Below are 23,381 nucleotides of genomic sequence, written 5' to 3'. Positions count from 1 at the left end.
CAATCCTATTTATGTAGATTTTCTAAATCACGCAATTCTTTGTCAAACAAATGAATACTAGATTAGTGATACAAATTAATAAACTGTCTTTATTTCGGGAACGAGTGTTTTATTCATGATCATTCTGCCCGGATGAATTATCAAGATGGAAATTACAGTTAAGTAATTAAGATTGTGTCTTATAAAATCAAATTGTAAGTCCTTGCTTATAATGAAGTGGTGAGTATATTAGCAAGCACAGTAATTTAGGTATTAGTTTTTTTTCTTTCATGCCCTATTTCGTCGAAGTGTTAAAACTTTCAATAACTAAGAACAATCTTAGCAAATTTTTACTCACGTTTTCTTGAATAAATGGCTAAGATTGCAGGCTGATATTATAAAAAAGATGGAAAGAATAGTTTCATAAACTTTAAGAAAGATCTAAGAGAGAATAAAAATGAGCTACATAGAAGTCTTGAATCTTTAGAAAAAGAATGATTTTATTTGAGGTAGCACATCGTATATTAATAAAAAAAATATTTTAAAATATAATAAGTTCTTTCAAATTACTAGATATTAAGAGGTTATATAGTCATAGTCATAGTTAAGGTAATTATCAAAATATGTGAGTCATGAAACATAGTAGTGTAATTCCAATATTTATATGAAATAGTTCTCTAGGCCCCCATAGTTTTAAGCCCATCTCTATGCTGTCAACTTTTAACAAGATCATTGAAAAATAATTACTAGATCATATTATTACATTTAAACACTTACAAAACAAGTTGCTACACGTTGGATGTATAAAGGTCGCTCGATAATTGACGCTGATGTTGAGCTCTATAAAAATATTTATACTTAAAGATATTTTTATAATTTATCTAAGGCCTTTAATTGTGTGTAACACGAAACTTGAAAATGGTTGTCTGTAAATGTACATATAGTGTGTGCACGACTCTCTGTACTGGCTAGAAATCTGGGACAGCTGGCACCCATTCGAGAAGCGCTAATCCGAGATTTTTATATAAATGAGATATCTATATAATCTATATGGAACCTGTGTATGGTGTAAATTATATATAAGATACAGATCAGAACTTCTAAAGGTCTGAAGACCCATTCTCTCATTTGAAAGTCGTGAGTGATCGTACTTCACAAACTATCCTTGCTACGATCACAGATTATGTTGCCATGCGTGGTAATTGTGCTGACTTATTTAACGACAGCGCAACAAATTTATCGTTACAAGAAAAGTTCTGAACTGAAGATTTAGTTTTAGCAAAAGAGGATCAGATGAATCAGCGGTAACTCCGGCTTTACGAGACGAAAATTAACACAATTCGATTGGTTGGTGGAATACACATGTGGCAGAATTTCTATGAAATTAAACACATGCAGGTTTCCTCCCGATTTTTCATTCCGAGCACGAGATGAATTATAAAGATATTAGTAGTAGTATAAAGCACATAAATCTTCAGTGGTGCTTGCCTGATTTTGCATTCGCAGTCAACGGTTAAGATGCAGGCGTTCTAACCAATGTGCCATCTAGGCGGTATATAAGGTTTGCCCTACTAGCAAATCCCTTGAAATACGTAAATCTAATGTTGTATTTTATCTTTACTTCTTCTTCCAGTAGAACAGGGTAAAGTAGATCTTTAATCCTAACATTATAGTATTATAAATGTCGTCATAGTATGGTAACAACATTAATAACCTTTTATAAGTATTTACAAATTATTTAAAAGTTAATCTTTGAAATACAATATTATCATAATAAAAGAACCTGAATAAAATGTAATTAGAAAATGGATATAAATGTATATGTTTGTTTAATGACTTATCGAAATTGATTGATTTGTTTGAGTGCTATTGTTTTGTGCCCGCTATTCCTACAAACTCGTTACAGTAATGGAAATTAACTTTATTTATCTTTGAAAGCTATGGAATGTCGCATATTGGAACAGTATTTTTTCCAAGTGTGGATCAGATATAAATATACATACAATAGGCAAGCTGAATAGTTCATAACGTAACGGAAAACCAATATGGATAACAAGAAAACAAAAAACAATGAAGTGCTCACATTTCTTAGTTCAATTGACCTGTTACTGAAGTTGGAAAATTGTTATGGCATATTTCGATTTCACTTGAAAGGGGACCGCCTGGCACCTATTAACACAATGATGAAAATTTATGGAATCTGTTCGATGTCTATCCTTGTTACTACTTATTGTCTAATATCCTTTATATGTAATTGGGCAAATGTAGAGAATTTTGACGTGCAAACAATTGTGAGTCTACTTGATGAAATGCCGATATTCATAATCGCAATTCAATATGCTATATATACTTTTATACGCATAAAGTTAAGTGATAAAAACATACTTTTTATTCAAGCAATTCTCAAAATCGATTGCTTCTTGGATTTATCGACAAATAAAGATTTCTATAAGAAGCTCCAAAATCATGTAAATGTTTCGATATTTGTATTTATTATTACTTACGCATTATCGCTAATTCCACCCAGCCTACAATCACATGGTACTTATAATATTGTTTTAGTTATAATTATTATCACTATGGATTTTCCACGTCGTCTCCAACTATTTTCTTTTTACGTATTATTAAAAATACTGACTATAAGATTAAAAATCCTCAATAAACATTTATTTGATTGTATAAAATTACAAAATGAAAAAAATACAAAATTAGTTATATATAACATAAACAAAAACTTTTATTATCATAACGTAGGGCGAGCTAGGAGAGATAAGAGAATAATTCGTCTTGCTGAAACCTATAAAATCATCGGCGAAAGTAATAACTTAATCAATGAAATTTTCGAATTTCAGAATTTAATGATCGTTGTTTTCGCGTTCTCTTATATTATAATTACGCTATGGAGCTCAATATATTACTACCGCACTTTAAAAAAATTACATTCACTGATAACATTATCATTACAATGTTTAATCGAATTTTTTACAATAGGCTTAATGACCTATTCTTGTGATATGTTGAATTCGGAACGTAAAACTACTAAAGTATTGGTCAATGAATTAGTTATGGACTATGATTTGCCTAAAGTAATGAGAATTCAAGCTAAAGCTTTTATGGAAATAATCGAATTGTGGCCAATGAAGACATCTGCTTACGACATGTTCCCTATTAATATTCAGTTAATTCTTAAGTTCATTAGTGTATCAACGACGTACCTTATAGTAATCATCCAAGTATCGCACTTTCTGTAGTTATTTATTTATTAATTGTTAATGAAACTGTACTGTACTTTTAATATGAATTGCATCATTTTACTAAAAAGCACTCATTTATAAATTATACGACATTTATGAGTCGTTACTACTTACTGTTATCAATTTTTTTTTATATTATGTAAAATTTCCAACCATACAATTATGGTTTTGGATAACTATTTAAGAAAAATTTTCGCATTTTAAAATGAAATCTGCACGACCCTGCACGTTTTAGATAAAGTTTAAGAATATAATCATTTAATATTATTACATTATCGGCCGCTGTTTCAAGCGCTTTAGATTTAGAATTAATTACGAGCGTAAAAATCATGTTCATGTGTTTATTAAATATTGTGAAATTAAACTGTGGTTTTATTTATAAATTGCATTTTATTTAGCGTTTAATGACAATACTAATAATATAATTAGTAATAAAGGATAGAAAAGCGGTATTTGAGTTATCTGAAGCTTACAGATTATTTTTTTATACGTGGTAGTTTAGTAGGAAAAATCAAAGTAACGGAAGTATCACTCTCTCATTAAAAATCGACATAGTGTTAATTAAACTGCCGCGTTTCTACAGGAACTATAGGTTAGCGGATATAGCAGGAGGCGGTCCTTCTTTTTTTGCGTCTTACCCTTGGGATCACATTTGTATCTCTTGTTTGTTGCTTCTTCCTTTTTAATTTAACATCAACGCGATGTCTAAAGGTCAAATTCAAAAAAACGCAGACTTCCGAATTTCTTTTTACGAAGTTATAGTTCTCGATGTCTGAAAATCCACCGTTACCTCTTTTTTATGGAATTTTCTACGTTGCACAACCGCTATGTGGAATTGGAACTTTAAAAAAATAATACTCATTACTTAAAGAGCGGAAAGAACACAATAATGACGTAAAAAATAGTGGAACTATTAAGTTTCACATCACAATAGTGATCCCTGCAAAATACTAAATGAATCAATATTAAATTAATCTTAAGTTTCATCGAGGGCGCCTTTATTATGAACTAAGATGAAACAAATATAATATCTAATAAGATTTTTTTTTATTTAGGTATTAAGAAAAAGTGTAAGAACAACAGCGGACAATATTTTGTTTACATTTTAATATGGTTCCTGCTATTTTTAAGGCTCATGTTATAAGAAGGTTACTCAGTGGAACCGCATTGAATAATTTTTTTAGGTTATCCAATATAGAATTGATACAATATTCAACTATTGGGCTGCCAAACTCTTCTGCTACTATTTGCCAATTTTTATTCATGAAATCCAGAACTGTTCTACCTGAAAATAAAAAAAAACAAATAGGACTATAATTAAATACCTAGATTCATAGAAAAAAATACGCTGTCTTTTTCATAGCATAAGACCAAGAATAACACTTAATAATTCTTGTACTCACTCATTTCAGGGTTTCCTTTGATAAGGTTTGTCATGTTGTAAATAACGCGACCTCCGAAAGCGTGTGTCGTTTTTACGTTTATAATTTGCACGTAGTTTTTACCATCTTCTTTTGTCACAGGCGACAGGTGCAAGACAGAGCGTATTTTCAAACTTCCTTAAATATTATAACACATTGATGACACGACAATTGCAATTAAGTTAAGAACTTTTACAAAACTTTTTGGACAATTTTGGATTTGTTGACCAAATTGTCTATTGAAATATCGGCAACCACCTTTGTTGCACTGGAAAGCACGTTGTTCTTCATTTTTTTGTTACACTTTTTTTTAAAATGGATATTAATGGATTTTCATGAGTAGTTCATCTTCTATCTCACTTCTATATTCATCTTCTTACTTCTATATTCACAATTTATATGAAGATTTTTTTTGTTATACAGTTATATGACAATACCTCTTAAAGAATTACTCCCCACTTTTTGTTATTTTTTTGTAATATAATAATCAATTGATAAACAACATAAAACAATATAGTAAAAATTAAAGATATGATGTAACTTACTAGTTTTAATTGTAGACTGCCCTTCTCCATTTATGGGGAATGTGAAGAGACTCCCCGAAGACCGGTATTTTCCCTTACTTATTAGGTTGCATTCAAATTGCACATAGAATGTTTCTTCTTCTAGTTGTCTGTAAAAAGGTTGTGCTAAACAGTAAACCGAAACGAAAAACAAATAACTACAAAAAGGTAAATTAAAAAAAAATCGATTATACACAGAAATTTATGTGCTATCTTTGGATAAATGTTTGTTTACAAATAATAAATTATTGATGCGCCCGAAAGTTGTTATATCCAGGCTGCATCACTGTTCCACAGACAAATCATTAACAGTAATCTAGCATTCTCTAATGCATTTCTATTTTCTTAGATATTTTATAAATATTTTATTGAAAAATTAAAAAACAAAACAACTTTAATTTTATTTCGATATTCATACTATTTTCACTTACCTTACATAATCCACTATGCATTTCTGAAGGCCTTTTGTGTAGGCTTCCTTGAACTCGATCACAATATCTCCAGAGAGCTTTAAAACTAAGCTGTCTACTTCAAAAGGATCTAACGACGTGATATTTAATTCAGGAATTCCATGTATAAATTCGGGTATAATGACTTGAAGTGATTGCTTTAAACATTCAGATGAAGAGTCTGAGCAAGGTATTTTGAAGCCTTCTGTTAAAAATATATATATATATAAATTAACCTCGTGCCTCGTGTAATATGTAGATATTGAAATAAGTAAACCCATCATACCACAACCAATTTTTGGTATAACCAATTTTAGCGCAACAAACACATAAGTGTTTGTTGTGGAATATATATTATGTACATATATATGTATAAGGCCTATGTTTTACTGGAAAAATATACATATTATTTAGACCCTTAAAAAATACACTAATATTGCAACTATCTACACTAGGTCCGATGGTTCACTTAATCAGTAAATAATGTAAAATAAATACTTACGAAAATGCTTCATATTATTGTTAGCGGTTACTATTGTTAAAATAAATGGCACTACAGTAATAAAATTAAACACGTGCATTTTAACTGTTTTTAATATTATGCTTAACACAATACACAATACTTGCAAGCAACGGATCGTCAACAATTATTGTTTAAAATCGTTTAACAACACTTTTATATAATTTTAAAGAACCTAATTACTTAAAGGAACGAAATTAAAAGTACAATTTAGTAATTGTTCCCAAATAATGATTTTATGCAATATTTCCTTAAATATCTAAACATAATGACATGGTCGATCATTACAATAATTATATAATAATATTTTATACGACACGGTTGAATCATATTTACAGAATATATAAAAAGGTTTCGGAGAGCATTTGTTTATATATCCTTCTAGTAGTATTTTAATCGCTACAATATTTTCTATTATTAAATAAACGAACATAATGATTATTCAAATCGAAATTAAAAAAAAAAAACAATATTTTTTAACTTCTTATAAAGACGATGTCACCGTCGTCGTTGTTACTGAATATTCTATCTAGTACATCTTGTGGGACGGTAAAATCCCGATCTGTTTCATGAGACGCGGTTGTTTCCTTGAAATCATTTTCGTCACCTTTATTTAAGCTTCTTGAATTTTCCGTGGAACAAGGCGATCGTTTCAAAATGGTTACATCTGAAAAGTTAAACATGTATTATTAATTCTCTGTAGAATCTACTTTCCGAACCAGTGGTAGCTTCACTTAATTGTAAAATGACGATTCAAAAGTGCTTGTAAAAGCCCACTTGAATAAAGTATATTTTGATTTTGATTAATATCAATTCTATAACCTATAAGTAGCGTGTTTGAAATTAAAATAAAGTTTGGAACACTGTGAACATTAAAAATCTTTAATAAAAATTAGAATTGAATTACAAAATTTGATAGGTGATATATTTTTAATAATGCTCTTTACCTTGCTTAAACTTGACGAATTTTTTTAAGACAGTTAAAAACGCTATAGATTACTTAGTGTCGACTAAAATCAACTTAGATGTAATAAAAAGAGCATAATGAATTAAACGAGATAGACTTACCGCTTCCACAATTCTTAGCACACTGTAATTTAGCCATATTATAGTAGGTCTTTTGGTTGGAACCACAAACTGGGTCGTATTCCGGTGTCGTTGGGCAAATTTGTAAGCATATGAGGAATTCTTTAGTTAGTTCGTAAGGTATTGAAGGTCTAGTGGTAACAAATGAGTCAGTTGTGGACTGAGATTGCTTTGGACACGGAGATCGACGACTCAATTGGACATCTGAAACGAGATATTACTAAATTTAGATTTATAAATATAATTATACCTTTCAAATATATATTTTTTTCTGTTCTGGAATTGAATAGTCAATAAGTATATATAGACGATACAAGCAATTGATTCTTCTTAATCTTACACTAAAATATGTATATTTTATATAAAACACAATGGAAATCATAAACATGTTTGCGGAAATTTGAAAATAAACTTTAATAGGAACCAAATTACATAAATTGTGGTTTTATTAGCGTCAAGATGGTTTTCTCAATAATAACAGAAAACGTGATCATTTACTTTATGATCCAACTATTATAAATATGTTGTAATGATTTAAATAGGAGGTAAATAGTTCGCATGAAGTATCGGAAGCTATATTTAGCATAAAAACATTTACGTTACGATATAATCACTCATATCCTACTCATAACATTTGCGTTACAAAATCGAAAGAAACGAACGACCACATCTACGACGATATGTGCAAATATAAGAATGAACAAGATAGTGCAGTGTGTGATAGCTCCATAAATATTTAATTCAAGGAATAGGTATATACTACACCCTACAATGTTGATGCACCACCAAGTATAGCAATTAATATCCCTTGTGACTTTAATAAGAATATCTTATTCAGTAAGCAGGCGAATTGGTATCTAAAATATTAAGTATTAGTAACATTAATAATACTCAAAATTCTTACCCACACCGCATACTTGGGCGCAGAACAGCTTTCCGTAATTATAGTATGTAATATTATTGGTACCACACACAGGATTGTATTCTTGTGTCGTAGGACATAACAACATACAAGATTTTAACATCTCATTCTGTGTAACTGTCTTCGATGTTGTGGTAGTTTGAGACCACCCGGGACACGCTGACAATTTTCGAATACGTACATCTAATGATAACAAAATAATGTATAGAACTTACATCTATACTGACATAGTGAGGTCAAATAACATTGTCTATTTCACGTTTTATAGCTAAGCAAAAAAAAAAAAATATTTATTTATAATGTGGGTTAGACGTTCAAATGGGTCACTTAGTATCCACCTTCAACCAACAACAACCTATAAACATTGGTACTATAATTATTATAGTACCAATGTTTATAGGTTGTTGTTGGTTATAATTAGGAAATATTAACTTCTTACATCACCAACAGGCCACCAACCGTTAAAATTTTGTTGTACTGACTCACCCAGACGGGCTAAAGCCTAAACCCATCTAGGGCTAAAACCATCGAGTAAATTATTAATGTATACTGAGAAAGCTTGACCATGGGGACAGACAATGGGGCTACCTAGTACGAAATGAGAGGGTGACATATAAAATACAAACAAAAATTGCAATCGTATAAATATAATTCACGTGTTGAGCTAGTTAATATATTACTTAATTGATTCATTAAAAATTACCTAAGTTTCTTGCAGTTTAGCTTGAATACTTTTTGGATAATAATGTCGGTTTCATACAATATAAAATATAGGTACTGTTTTGCTATATCAATTGACTGTCAACCCTATGGAACCCTAAGTTCGTAGCATGATGGCTATATATTTCAAACATATTTATTCAAATATGACTGATATTTCTTCATATTAGTTCGTTGAATAGACTCTAATATAAATACAGATATTAGATAAGGTATATTTTACTATTATGTGTTGTTCGAAGGAAGCGTCCTTCGGACAACGTTTAGAGATCGATATTTATTTTATAGCATTGTTTACGTACGATACTTACCTATTACTTAACTAAAACTAGAAACACAAAAACTAAAAAAATCATACTACACAAATATTCATCCGCAATTTTACTTACTCAGGGTGAATAAATAAAAATAGACTGTCCTTTCTAGGGGGTCTTTCATCAAACTCGGTTACGTGACTTAGCCTTAATAACGGAAAGACGAAAGAAGAGATAAAAGACTGAAAAACTTTAAATTTAATATATTATTATGAATTAATAAATACAGGCAAATTAAGCAAATAATGTTTTCCACTTACCTACTCCACAATTCATGGCGCATTCTAATTGGCTCAAATTGATGTATGTGACGTAGTCTGTGCCGCAGACGGGATCGTAGTTAGTGTCCACATATTGACATGAATTCATACATGTTTCAATTTTTTGTGGATTAGGTATACTGTTAAAAAAGGAAGTAAAATAATTATGAATATAACCTGGCATTCAATGATCTGACATTATATGATAGATATATAATGACAGATTATTTCACAGATTTAAATAATAACAAAGTTGAAGTGTAACTATTGCTTAAATGAAGTTAACTAGACAACCATGTTATAAGTAATCTCAGTAGTTATTTCTATTACAATTTACAATCCCAAACATAACCAAATACATTCAAACACCAGAACTAACACAAGTAGCCGTATTGCTTGGTTCAGCGTTGACGTTGTTTTAGTTTTATGGTTGTACACGGTTCATTTATCATATCAGTCTATAAAAGTCAGTTTATAAAAAGCAGTGGTCATATTCACTGCGATCTTATTTGTATTTATTTAATCAGCTGACATCTGAAATGCACTTTTTTGAGTCACTTATTATTTACACGCGGTGATTCCCTAACATCACTAAACATCCCCAACTACACATTCTCAACTATGTATCTCAGGACACGGACATATTCTATTGCACTTTGAATGAATTCACAAGGACTGTTTTGTATATAATCTGTTATAAAATGTCATAGTTATGTATGATAGTTTTAAGTTTACTAAATAAAGTCTACACCATTGTATTGGGTAAGCCTGTAAGGATGGTTGTAATGTAGTATAAATAAATAAATAAATAAAAACATAGGCAAGAACACAAACCCGCCCGGGTACACTGCAACTAAGCAGTACTTTACTGCATATTCTATTTTTACCATAAATTGATGCAGGGAGGACAATTGCCTGCCTACTTTAAGACATTTTCATACACTGTTGCTGAAACTACTCGCTCTATCCAATAGCACCATTACCACATTCATTTTACTTTTATGTTTTCCTAGGTCAATTGCATGACAATTTGACTGACATTATCACTTATATCTTGCCAATCAACGGCAGTACCTAATTATTTCAATACGATTTGACCATGGATAATTCTGTTTGCCGGTTCTTGCCAAATTGATAGCCTCCTAGTAAATCCGTCTTCTCCGAGAACATTCTTAATATTATAAGATTTTATAAATTGATATGGCTGAGATTTACTAATTGTATACCCTATATATAGCATAATGTTAAATTTTCATAACAATCGGATTTGTAGGGTCCGGTATTATGTAAGATTCCGGGAAAATAAACACTTTTTATCATGATGCACCTAGTTAATTTTTGCTCATAATCGAACAATGTTATTTATTAGCAATACCCTCGAACTGTCATAAAATATTATACTTAAATAAAATACTCTTACTTATTGTGTGCAGCATCGTCATCGTCATAATCATCGTCCGGGAAAAACAACTTATCTTCATAGTTTTGTTTCTCGTCATCAGAATGTCTTCTATTACGAAGTGTAGGTTCCCATGAGCCGTCTACATAACTAGTCTCTGGATTGTAATCGTTTCTATCCAAACCGGTGACATCTTTGTTTTTGGTCAAATCAGCTTCTCGACAAAAAACTTTTTGATTGCCTAAACCTAGAAAAACTGTAAAGAGATGCATATTAAAATCATGATGAATATTGAAAATAATTTAATACTAGACTGTTGGGTCCTTATAAACGGTTTGTAAGCAAATATTCCTTTTAAAAATGGGAACAATTATACAAAAATGACTTTGGGATGAATATTTGCCCACATATTGGATACCAATATCGTATGCAAATGTCTCATTGAGTTTCTTTCACCAGTTCTTCCAAAGTCCGAGGTCCGAGGTATTATCGAGGTATTATCGGTATATCTTTCGGAACCGGTGATAGATTTTTTTAATATGTAATAAGTAAATGTAATGATTCTTTATTCAATAAACATTTTCAATCAATTTAAATATTTTTATGAAACATTTTCATAAAAATAGATCATAGGATATTCTTATAACAACGGTCACTTTTACCAATAAAAATGCTAACACCGGAATTATTTGATTTTTATCTTAATTTTTTTATAGCATACATATACTCAAAGACCGTGGAGATTTATGATATTTCATTTGTAGTAACATAGGAGACGTAAGACTAGATGTAAGACATTAGATGTAACCTAATTTTCAGCTCTATGCAAAGTATAGTTAACATTTTACCGAAATGATTAGACATATATGCTTCCAATGATGTGATTTAACGCAAATAAAAAAATAAATGTTGTTAATTATAAATATGGGACAACATCACATACAATACTCTGATCCCAATGTAAGTAGCTAAAGCACTTGTGTTATGGAAAATCAGAAGTAACGAAGGTATCACAAACTACCAGACCCAAGACAACATAGAAAAATAATGAATTTTCTACATCGACTGGGCCGGGATTCGAATCCATGAAACTCGAAGTGGCGTACCCATGAAAACCGGTGTACATGCTACTCGACCACGGTGGTCGTCGTTAATTAAGTAACACGTAAGTATGTTACAAAAATAAATAAAAAAACATATCCTTACACTTAAAAATATTATTAGCCTACGATTACGGCAAAAATTTCAGAGAATACTTCTTTTTTCGATAGTAATTTAAATATAAAAATAAAAAATATAAAAATGTAAAAAAAAATTTAACAATCCTATTCTCAAATTATACTTAATTAAAAATAAAAATTGAAACTTACTTAATACACAAAATATATATTCTTTCATTGCGCTACACTTAACATAAAATAAAAAAAATATGTTCGCAAAACTTGACTCGCCAAGCAGATATCTAATCGCTCGTAACTAGCGTTTGTAAATGCCTCGTAACAACGTGTGTAGACTTATGATATGCGTGTCTCGAATCACCTTAGAAAAACCCGCCTATGTCATTATACCTTTACTTCGTTCTCAGAGTGTCCTGCAAATTTAACAAAGAGTGATTCACAATTTATAAAATGCATAGCAGTAACTAGATAAACTTTAAGTTTAACGTAAACATAAATGTATCGCATTTTATCAATGAATCGAACATTACTTTATCTTTTACTTGAAGCGCCTGATGCTTAATTTTTAATGTTATATTTTATTTTTTTAAATAATCACAACATCCTTATGTTACTACATATTTATTTCCGAAATATCTGCTAAAAATAAAGTATTAAAATACTAAAAATAAAGTATTAAAATATTATTTTAGGTAAGGAATTGTGCAAGTTTGTCTGTATAGGTATACGACCTACTCATCACACAATCTACCGTCAAAAAACATTACTTAATATTGTCGGTTGGAAAAGTCAATGAGTCTGTGTAATTTCAGGCACAAGGGGCATAAAATCTTAGTCCCAAGGTTAGCGGTGCATACCGGTGTAACGAAATGTTAATATTCTTTACAGCACCAATGATTATAATATATAACCATAACACATATTGTTTATTTGCCAGTTTACATAACAATTTTATATAAAAAAACATACACAATTAAAAACGATTTTTGGAATAAAAATAATATATATTTAGGATAATCCTTTATCCATATAACTGGCTAGTACAAATAATAAAAAAAAAAGCTCGCGAAACTGAATTAAACCGCCATTATTTTTTTCCTACGGAGCGCGGACTGTAAGGTCGATATTGGCGGGACTTGTCATTTGTTAAACATGTTTTTTGTGTCTTATTTGGATTTGTAAGCTCAACTGAGTAAGTAATTTACTTCAATATGTATTTCGTTATTAATTTATTTTAAGATCAATTCGAAGTTAGAACTGTTTTTGGTTTATTAGTAAATTGTTTATAATAGTTCTTTTTTAATCTATTTCACTTATGTATGCTAAATATATATTCCTGCTGAATTGGGGATAAAAAATAGTAAATGAGTATAATACCGTCCCATTAGGTTATGAATATAAGGGAATAGAGAATGCCTGTCTCTCAGTAACACAGTCCTTAATAGTGTCTATGCTTAAACAATTGGAACTCTATATTATGTCGTGCTTAATTGGCAAGTCCTTGAGATCAGCCGTCGTCCTCCAATATTGGCAAATATTGGTGCCAAAATTAGAGTTGAATCGATTTGGACACAGCTATTGTCATAGTTATGGCATATTAAATAAAATTTATTTTGAAATAAATAATTTAAAATTGAATACCCTGCCTTGATTGTAAAATATATAAATACAAGTGTGAAATATAATTTTAATTATTATTTATAAATATGTTATCTAATTTTATATAGGTAGAGTATATAGGTATAATTAATATATAAACTCGTTTCTTATATTGCATATATTTTATACAATAAAATTGAATACTTTTACTTAATTCTTTGTCTTTCTTGAAATTTCTACTTTTAAATGTATTAAAAAATAGTAATAATAATATCCTTCTTAATACAGTTTTCTTAAAACATATTTATTTCATGCAGAAACACGCTGTCTAACGAGAACCACTTTAGCTCGACACTTAATACCGTTTACATAATATACTCAGTCTCTCACTCATACGTACTAAAGATTCCGTGCACATAGATTACTTTATTAGCATAACATTGAAACGAAGTAAATCTGATCAAAGTTTTAATCGAAATTTAAAGTCAGTTTCAACGAAGTTTTAACTAAATTAAAGTCTAATGTTTCTGACTACAATAAAAAGTTCCTAGTAAGTAACGTATTTATTCATTTATATTTTACTAGTTGCTACCCACGGATTCGCACGCATTGTAGGTGTTAGTCGTCAGGTGCTAGGTATAATCAAATCTTAGTCCTTCCTACGAAAAGTTGAAGCTTCCTTAATGTGATTAAGCCTTGATAGAGCAACAGGCAGACAGACAGAAGATACTTTACTTTAACTTTACTTTCGCATTTCGTAAACATTAATGTATATTATAAATCTAAGAAAATATATCCTATATATGTATATATGAGAGTCGAGATGGCCCAGTGGTTAGAACGCGTGAATCTTAACCGATGCTTTGCGGGTGCAAACCCAGGCAAGCACCGTTGATTCATGTGCTTAATTTGTCTTTATAATTCATCTCGTGCTCAACGGTGAAGGAAAACATCGTGAGGAAACCTGCATGTGACAAAATTTCATAGAAATTCTGCCACATGTGTATTCCACCAACCCGCATTGGAACAGCGTGGTGGAATATGTTCCAAACCTTCTCCTCAAAGGGAGAGGAGGCCTTTAACCCAGCAGTGGGAATTTAAAGGCTGTTGTTGTTGTTGTTTGTTGTAAGTATATATGTACATTTTAATGAAATATATAACTTTCTTTTTTTCTTATATTCAATAAAAGGATATATTATCTATAGGTCGTATAGGTTTTATCGAGATTATTATTGTGAAATTTTAAAGTGTAAATTTTTATTAAATTAAGAAAGAGATGTATATCGTAGATTTATTTTAAAAGTTGTAAGTTATCAATTTCACTGGTGAAGATTATAATACAATCGTCTAAACGTAATAAAATTTCATAGACGGATTAACTTGTGTACTAAAAATTTGCATATCAATTTTGTTTTTATTTATATTTTGCATATATTCAAAAAGAGAACTCATAGCCATCATGACTTATTTGAACGATTATAAAATTTCTCTCTCTATTTATTTACCTATTGGTCGAAAAGGTTATATAAAAATCAATTCATATGAAAGGATCGTTCTATTTTTTGGACTTAATTACAAACGAAATAAAACAGCGGAAAAAGCAACTTTTTATTACTTTTTATATGCATCATTTATAAGAAATACACGCAGTTAAAAAGGTTAAATACATGTAATACAAATATAAATAGTTATATATTTATATATATTCTTGCAAAAAAATTAAAAAAATTTGAATTCATTCTTATATTTTAGTTCGGAAATCGTTTTCGGATAAAACGTTCTTGGAAGAATCGTTTCAAAGAATTTCTCGTTGATACAGACACAGACATCAACTTTGTTTTATACAATTTCTGGATAATTAGAACTGCTGAATTTTTTCATTGAGTTTAGTTATATACAATACTTCTTTATATCCAAATCTGTTTTTCCCTAACAATTCTTACGAAACTATTGCAACACTAAATTGTATGATACTAGGTCAAGTTAAGTCAGTTCTATAAATATTAGCTTGATCTATGTTTATATGTCATTTACGTTTAAAAATATTGAATTACGTATTACCTTACCTCTTGGTCAGTGGTTTTCAAACAATTACTAGAGTTCCTATTGAGTCCGCTCCCCTTTTTTTTCTCACTGGAAAAATGCATTACGCGCTTCCCCCACGTGATGGAAAGTGGGGGGTGTGGTACTACCCGGAGCCCTGGACGCCGAGTGCGCCCAAGTACGCCGGGTTTACCCACTAAAAAACCAACGGTACCCTCTCCGTCTTTCGATGGACGCCACGGGATCGCTTACGCATGCTACCGTGACAAGAGTCCGCTCCCCTACCGTAGATAAAAATTTGACCGTTATTATTACTAATTCTTCTTAGACTTGGACTTAACTTTCCTTAGGTTCTTATCTTTAAAAACGATAATAAAATTTCAATACCTCTGGCTTAGACCATGGTCACTTTCTCACTACATGTGACATGAATGAATCAATAAGATTTTCAAAGGAATTTATATCCGCAATGCGTTATAGTAAATAGGATCACGTAAGTGTGATTTCAAAGGTTTAAGTAACCGTTTGTTTATATTTCTTACAAATCACGTACATTATTAACACGTCATGGTAATTACGGCCGCTAGTGTACATCGTCATAGAGTGACCATTCTAGGGAAATTTGATGAACAATAAATATGAAATTAAAAACGATCGACGACTAACATTCTTTCTATTCCTTCAGCAATAAACTAATAATAAACAATAACCTATATATATAATAATAATAATAAGAGTCGAGATGGCCCAGCGGTTAAAACGCGTGCATCTTAACCGATGAATGCGGGTTCAAACCCAGGCAAGCACCGCTGATTCATGTGCTTAATTTGTCTTTATAATTCATCTCGTACTCAGCGGTGAAGGAAAACATCGTGAGGAAACCTGCATGTGACAAATTTCATAGAAATTCTACCACATGTGCATTCCACCATCCCGCATTGGAACAGCGTGGTGGAATATGTTCCAAACCTTCTCCTCAAAGGGAGAGGAGGCCTTTAGCCCAGCAGTGGGAATGTACAGGCTGTTGTTGTTGTAAACAATAACCTAAACCCTCCCCCTTTTAACCAACGAGGCCACTCACACGATCCACTCCGGTCAACCAGAGGCGTACCAGGAGCGACTCCATTGCATCAGTTTCTCTTTCTCAAAGATTACATATATGTTTTCAATGAAACTATCGTTAAATGTTTCGTGAAAACATTTCCTTGGTCAGGGCCGAATTTAGAGGAGTTAAAACGCGGCAACTTCACTGGGGCCTCGAAAAGAGAGGTTTCCACAGTAGATATTAAGACGAGTTAACAAATTTAATACAATATATAGGTACGTATGTTTAGATATAGTCAAATTATAAAAACATAATTTATTAATGCTTCAAAAGTTACTTATATTCAATTCAATTCAAACGATTCAAATTAATTTGTAAAATAATTATTAGGACTTCCTCTGTTGCTCTAGGGCCTCTACTCCTTTGTGGCCCCAGAATCTTTTGGACTTTAAATCCCGCTATGTTGTTAATACTAAGGCTAGCTCGTCTGGGTAGGTACCAAGCACGGTAAGTGCAACTACTTAGGTAGTATTATTGTTCTTGTTCGAAGGATGAGTAAAATGTAATTAAAAATATTTGAGACATGACTTTTTATGATATAGGGAGGCGAACGGGCTAGTGGGCCATTCGATGGCAAGTGGTCACCACCGCCCATAGACAATGACACTGTAAGAATCGTTAATAATTCCTTACATCGCCCATGCTCCACACCTAACCTCAAACTTGGAAACTAACATATAATAATATGTCCCGTGCGCCTTTGGTACATTGGCTCACTCACACTTTAAACCAGAATACAACAGTACTGAGAAATGCTGTTTTGCGGTAACAGATCTGATGAGTAGATAGTTAACCATCGTAGTTCCTTAGTTTCATCCATTGGCGACGTAAAGAATGGTTAATATTTTTATGAATACTTCGTAACTTTAGATTTGTTTTTAACTTATAAGCTCAATCATTTAAACTCAATAATATAATGCAACAATACAATCGCTTTATCCGAATTTGAATGCCTATTTGATTGGACATTAGATTCCCAAACATAGAGATTGTTTAATAATAACTTAAAATTTATTAAATATTACATATTATGTAAATATTAATGATCAAATTTACATAACTAGTTGAATCAGTATGACTATAGATTTAATGGTTAAGAAATAATCGATTCACTGATGAAGAAATAATTTTATACGAACCTTTACAATATACCTACTCATTGATCGAGTAGGGTGTTATTAATAATACAAAACAAATATTCAGTTAAAATTGTATACATAAAAATAGTAACAATTATAACAGAAAATTATTAAGCTTTTATCATTGACGGAAAAGTAAAGTTCATCTAGTCTTTCAATACAAGCATTTCATCATAAACTTCACAGGCTATATAGAATTCCAATTGGTGAACATTTCCTCGGTATGTCAGTAATTAATCAGAATCTGTTTTTTTTATAGATTTTTAAGCTGATAAATATATATTTTTAGAAAATATATTTTCTAGAATATATATTTATTAGAATAAAATATTTTTTTATCTAGTCGAATAGTTACATTGAAAAATGTTTATAATTTAAACAAGTTTAATTAATTCTTTCCATTATTTACTTAATAATAACTTAATTATAGTCTATGGAGCTGGTGTCGCTGGTGGACACCGCGATGATCTCAGTAAAGACACATCTGAAAAAATAAAAAACCAATTTGAAGACAAATGAAAAACCTCAAAAAAGCTAAGAATTTAACCGCTAATTTAAATTACAGCGACACTACATTACAATAATACTATAATTAATTATTAGAATTTATAATGTTTTAATCCAAAGATCCCGAGGTATTATGGATCGACTGTGGTTATCGGGTTTTTCTGTATAGAAAATCTCAACAGTGACCTGGAGAGATGATGCATTGTGTACTACACCGGGCCTCAGAAAGCACGTAAAGTCGTTAATCCTCCACCTGAGTTCTTTAGATGTCTCTTCTTATTATACGAGAGAAGGCTTAGAGTGCTATTGTGTTTGAGTACTTGTCACCCTTGATTGTTCGCTTTCGAACTCAGTCAGGGGGATATGATATTTTAAACGACACATAAATAGCATACATAAAGAGATAATAAACAAACATCCAATAACAATACTTAAGTTCTCAACTGTCACATTATATTTATAAATGTCTTCGAGTTTGTGTCGAAGATTTTCCTTATGCAGGCTATTAAAATACACTTAGTGATTATATCTGTAAATATTATGTTACTCAAAAGTTCCTTCAAAATTGATTCTTTAAAATATGTATATAAGATTACATATTATGAAACGAAGTATTGTCTGTTTGTCTGTCAGTGCAGAAATTAAAATCTATGATCGACGTCATATTATGAAATGTGACGTCGATGTTACATATATATTATATAATTTTATGTAGTCCCTAGCTCCGTGAGTGTGAATGCGGGACGAGCAACTACTAAAATACTTATAGAACTAATTCTTGGAATTTTAATTTACCCTTGACTCCAACGACAAACTTAATTGAAAACCGGAATTCACATTTAACGACATGACGTATATAATCATCAAGTCTTTTTCTGCCGTATAATAAAACAGTGTTTACTATATTAATGCTTTCAAAATTACTATCAAAAGTATAAACATATCCTACATATTTTGAATTATATGGAAATTTGCAAATGTTTTAGAAAACGTACGAGAGGCGATTCTTTCCTCAGTCATTATTTAATTTGAAAACATTAAACGCTGTTGCTTAGCAATCAAAAACCAGTATTTCTGGTTTGACACTATTGAAATAGCACACATCAATATTGCATACTATAACAAGCCATATATATGGCAGTCGGGTCAACGCAACACGTAATTCATAAAAATGGCGATAAATCCTAAATACTATTAAGATCATACTGTGACAACTTCTCAATACTTACTGACTCCACAAGCTCGAGCACAATTCAGTCTGCCGGGATTATCATAGGTAACGCTATTGGTGCCGCACACTGGATTGTATTCCGTTGTCACGGGACAGCTTCGGATGCACGCCTGTATATTGGCGTCGTTTACTCTATAAAAATAATTATTTATAAATTAATTAACTAATTAGATAACAAAAATTAAGTTTTAAGAATACATACATATATTAAAATGGTGTTAATGCTCCTACAATTAAAGTAGAACGAAATTTAATTAAAGAACATAAAATAAGTTTCATCTATTATATTCTATTAGTGTACAGCATGAACGCTCATCGTCGTTTAGTAAAACAGTACAAAGTTTTAAGCTTACGTATTTGCATTGGTGGTAGGTGATGCTGCTGTTGTTGTTGTTGTTGTAAATTGGCCTTGGCCCTGGTCTGGTATCGGACGCTGTTGAGGGAATGGATTCGGGTTAGGTCTCCATGGTCGCTGAGGAAAACGAGGGAAGTTCGGACGATTCCACCCATACCTATCTTCTAAATCCTCTTCACTTTCTTCATTTTGTCTTTTTTGTCTGTAGCTCATGCCAAGAGCTTCATTACTTAATACTGCTGTGAATTAAACAATTTACATATTAAATCATGAATTAAGTTCATATGTCAATTTAAAAATATGTAGCTATTTATTAAAGTAAAAGTTGAAACAAAATAAAAAAAATATCTTTGAATAAAAAAAAACACTGTTAGTACAATCAAGAATCGAAAAGAAACACGATAAACAATGCTCTGTCTTTTTCAAATTAATGACGACAGCCTGAGAGAGAAACACTAAGGGCCCTCGCCCACGGAGACTTTTTGTAGCGATGCAGTCGCGCGTTTCGTAAAAGCGCGACAGCAGCGATACTAACGCTCGTTAGTCGCATTTGCAACGCGCCACACCATCGCAACTGTATCGATGCAAACGCGCGGCCATGTCGGACAACATCGGGGAGAGAACGTTGGGGGGATGGCGCGTGAGTAGAGAAATGAGCGAAACCACCAAGTAATCTCTCTTTGTTAAATGGGTGCATCCAATATTGACGCCGGTTTCGTTGCCCTCGTTTCGGCTGCTCACAAAGCAGCACCAAAGACAACGTGACTAATGTTGCCTCAACGGAGTCCATCTTGCAACTGTAGCGATTACCACAGGAATTTTTGTGCCGTTACTGAATCGCATTTGCATCGTGACAGAAGCGCGACAGTATTGCGTTGACATCGCGACTGAATCGTGGTTATGTGGGCGAGGACACACTGCCAGCGATCGCATCGCGACTGTATCGATGCGAATATGCGACAGCATCGCTACTGCATCGCTACAAAAAGTCGCCGTGGGCGAGGGCCCTAAATCTATACACAGCTCGTAAGCAAAGCTATATATTTCCAGTATAAAACAAACATGCATTCGATGGTCTTCGCCGTTTCTACATGATAATATAAAAAGTTATAAGTAGCAATTTTGTTTTATGACCTCTTTATTTATGATAAATAAAAATAGAAGCACGATAACTGGTTTAATAGTTTATAGTCCACTAGTTTTTAAAGATAGCAAAATTTACATGACCTGTTAAAACAAATGTATAATAGACAACAAAATTAAATGTTAATATTGTGACTTAATGTTTGTAATTGTATTTATTTTGTTCAATGTTCAAAATAATCGGTTCGTATCAATTCATATATCGACCGAATTTTTATCTTTTGCTTGAATCGTTTGTTTCTGTGATGCATGTTGACCGATTTATATCATTCAGAACAGATTGATATCATTCATACATACATATTTACAAACAAATGAAGCCGTAAAAACCGAATGTCATTTATATAGATACAGCATAGTTATATTTTGTATAATACCTCCTTATATATTGACATAGAAGATGATTGTCAGTTTTTTTTTTTCAGTTAGTATGGGAATCAATTTCTTCGTTCGAATTCACATTCAATGGGCCCCTTCTTTTGGTGGATATTACTTGCTCTTCCTTCGTTTATAAACAAAGTATTGCCATTTGATGGTATAATACATTTGTACGATACGGAGGAGCTTACAGAAATTCGAACCACCAATTAAAATTAATGTTTAACTATCCCTATTATATAAAAACTTAAACAAAATTTCATAATAAATAATAAACTTACCTAGAATAACTAAGAACCACAATGTTTGCATTTTTAAAAGTTTAAATTGTTTATTTTTAAAATATATATGTATGTAGTTCCACCGAGAGGTTTAATGTGATACTGCACACATCTCGCTCGGACTTTAGTTTTTATGGCTTGTGTTGACGCGTCCAGCCGTCCAGTAACATATGACCTATAATAGTGCTGTTTAATATTTTATCGACAACCTGTTTCTTACATTTAAGATGAATGTGACTAAAATTATTTTTTCTTTTTTCTTCTGGTATAAATTGTGACTGTCTCAATTTAATTTAATACAAATTAAATGTTTAATGCTATATTTAAGAGAATGAAAAGACTACATTTAAATAAAGATGTTATTATTATTCTTATTGTTAGTATACATTAAAAACTTTCAATATTAAAAGACAGACAAATCGTATTTAAATGTTATCAACATACAACATTATCATCTTTACCCAGTTGTTAATAATATTATCGACAAAAATACATCCCTAATTTAAAATGTTATATATTACTATGAAATCCCCAACACCTAAATTCCCCAACCTCACAGGGAAATAATAATCTTTTGTATCTTAATTAACATTATGAATTAAATAATTACAAAAGTAAATTATGCTAATAACATTGAATAATATTCTATATCGTGTATTTAGTTTAGTTACTTTGTTTGATTTTTAAACTGACCTCTAAAATTATTTAAATAAATATATATGTATATTGTAACCACTTAAGTTTGCGCCATATTCTAATATGGATGTCTGCTGTCTGCGCTAGCTCCTCTAATACATTCGTGCCCGTAGAACAAGAACACTTCAGATCAGAAATTGGATGCATAATAGGCGTTCCTGGAAGTTAAATTGGTAGTCTAGCTCTAAATCTTGGACACCAGTGCTCAGTCCTGCGGCAATCTCTTCGAGGTTGGGACCCGTTTGGGCGTCCATACTGACCATACCGTTCGTTGCTGGGCAAATTGCGCTTGTGGATGCCTTTCATTAACATAGACCGAGATACTGAGGAAAGTCATAGAAGTGCTGCTGCCGATGATCCGGTCCCCCGAATATAACTACCATCGCTGGCTCATCGTATCTAGGGGCTGTTGCATGTAGCATTAAATCGGAACACAACAATATTACTTGATGAGAGGATTCTACTAAGACTGGCTATAAAAACTTGTGTAATAAGTTACTCGATCGTTTTTATCATTCTGCCGACAAATTTATCTTAATGTGATTGATCTCAATCCAATGACGCATTGGTTTCTAGTGTATAACTTGATGTCCAAATCGTGTTAAAAAATATTTTTCAATTTGAAACGCTAATGCAGAGTATTCATAAAAATTTAGTTATATATTGTCATTTGTGGCAAGGTTACTGACCGTATGTAAATAACTGTACGTTTTTCCTCTTGATTCAATTAAGCACTAAATATATTACCGGTTCTGCATGTAAAAAAATAAGTATATGTACAAATTGCAGAGGTTTTATTTTTTTATTTAATATTTCCAATTTATTAGAATGCAAATCGT

General features: G+C 31.4%; 3 protein-coding genes across 4 annotated transcripts; all 3 read right to left on the bottom strand.

The window, feature by feature from the left end:
* Nucleotides 1-3,638: 3,638 nt before the first annotated feature.
* Nucleotides 3,639-6,123, bottom strand: LOC124543912 (circadian clock-controlled protein daywake-like). Its single transcript, XM_047122237.1, has 4 exons — nucleotides 5,649-6,123; nucleotides 5,200-5,327; nucleotides 4,637-4,792; nucleotides 3,639-4,518 (listed from the first exon to the last, which is right to left on the bottom strand). Exons 1-4 carry the CDS (start codon nucleotides 5,948-5,950, stop codon nucleotides 4,367-4,369), a joined length of 738 nt encoding a protein of 245 aa, XP_046978193.1. The 5' UTR covers nucleotides 5,951-6,123; the 3' UTR covers nucleotides 3,639-4,366.
* Nucleotides 6,124-6,242: 119 nt separating this feature from the next.
* Nucleotides 6,243-12,413, bottom strand: LOC124543910 (follistatin-like). The gene is made up of 6 exons (XM_047122236.1): nucleotides 12,258-12,413; nucleotides 10,909-11,143; nucleotides 9,489-9,628; nucleotides 8,177-8,377; nucleotides 7,255-7,476; nucleotides 6,243-6,853 (listed from the first exon to the last, which is right to left on the bottom strand). Exons 1-6 carry the CDS (start codon nucleotides 12,283-12,285, stop codon nucleotides 6,663-6,665), a joined length of 1,017 nt encoding a protein of 338 aa, XP_046978192.1. The 5' UTR covers nucleotides 12,286-12,413; the 3' UTR covers nucleotides 6,243-6,662.
* Nucleotides 12,414-18,321: 5,908 nt separating this feature from the next.
* Nucleotides 18,322-21,997, bottom strand: LOC124543747. Of its 2 annotated transcripts, none has more exons than XM_047122037.1 (4): nucleotides 21,847-21,997; nucleotides 20,043-20,283; nucleotides 19,688-19,821; nucleotides 18,322-18,435 (listed from the first exon to the last, which is right to left on the bottom strand). In XM_047122037.1, exons 1-4 carry the CDS (start codon nucleotides 21,875-21,877, stop codon nucleotides 18,383-18,385), a joined length of 459 nt encoding a protein of 152 aa, XP_046977993.1. In that variant the 5' UTR covers nucleotides 21,878-21,997; the 3' UTR covers nucleotides 18,322-18,382. The 2 variants fall into 2 exon arrangements, with proteins under 2 accessions (XP_046977993.1, XP_046977994.1); XM_047122038.1 differs by having other exon boundaries at nucleotides 20,043-20,280; nucleotides 21,847-21,980.
* Nucleotides 21,998-23,381: the final 1,384 nt, after the last annotated feature.

Source organism: Vanessa cardui, chromosome 3 (assembly GCF_905220365.1).
Source record: "Vanessa cardui chromosome 3, ilVanCard2.1, whole genome shotgun sequence".
NCBI classification, from domain to species: Eukaryota; Metazoa; Arthropoda; class Insecta; order Lepidoptera; family Nymphalidae; genus Vanessa; species Vanessa cardui.
The sequence above is the reverse complement of the archived record's forward strand: the minus strand, read 5'-3'. Positions and strand labels throughout refer to the sequence as shown.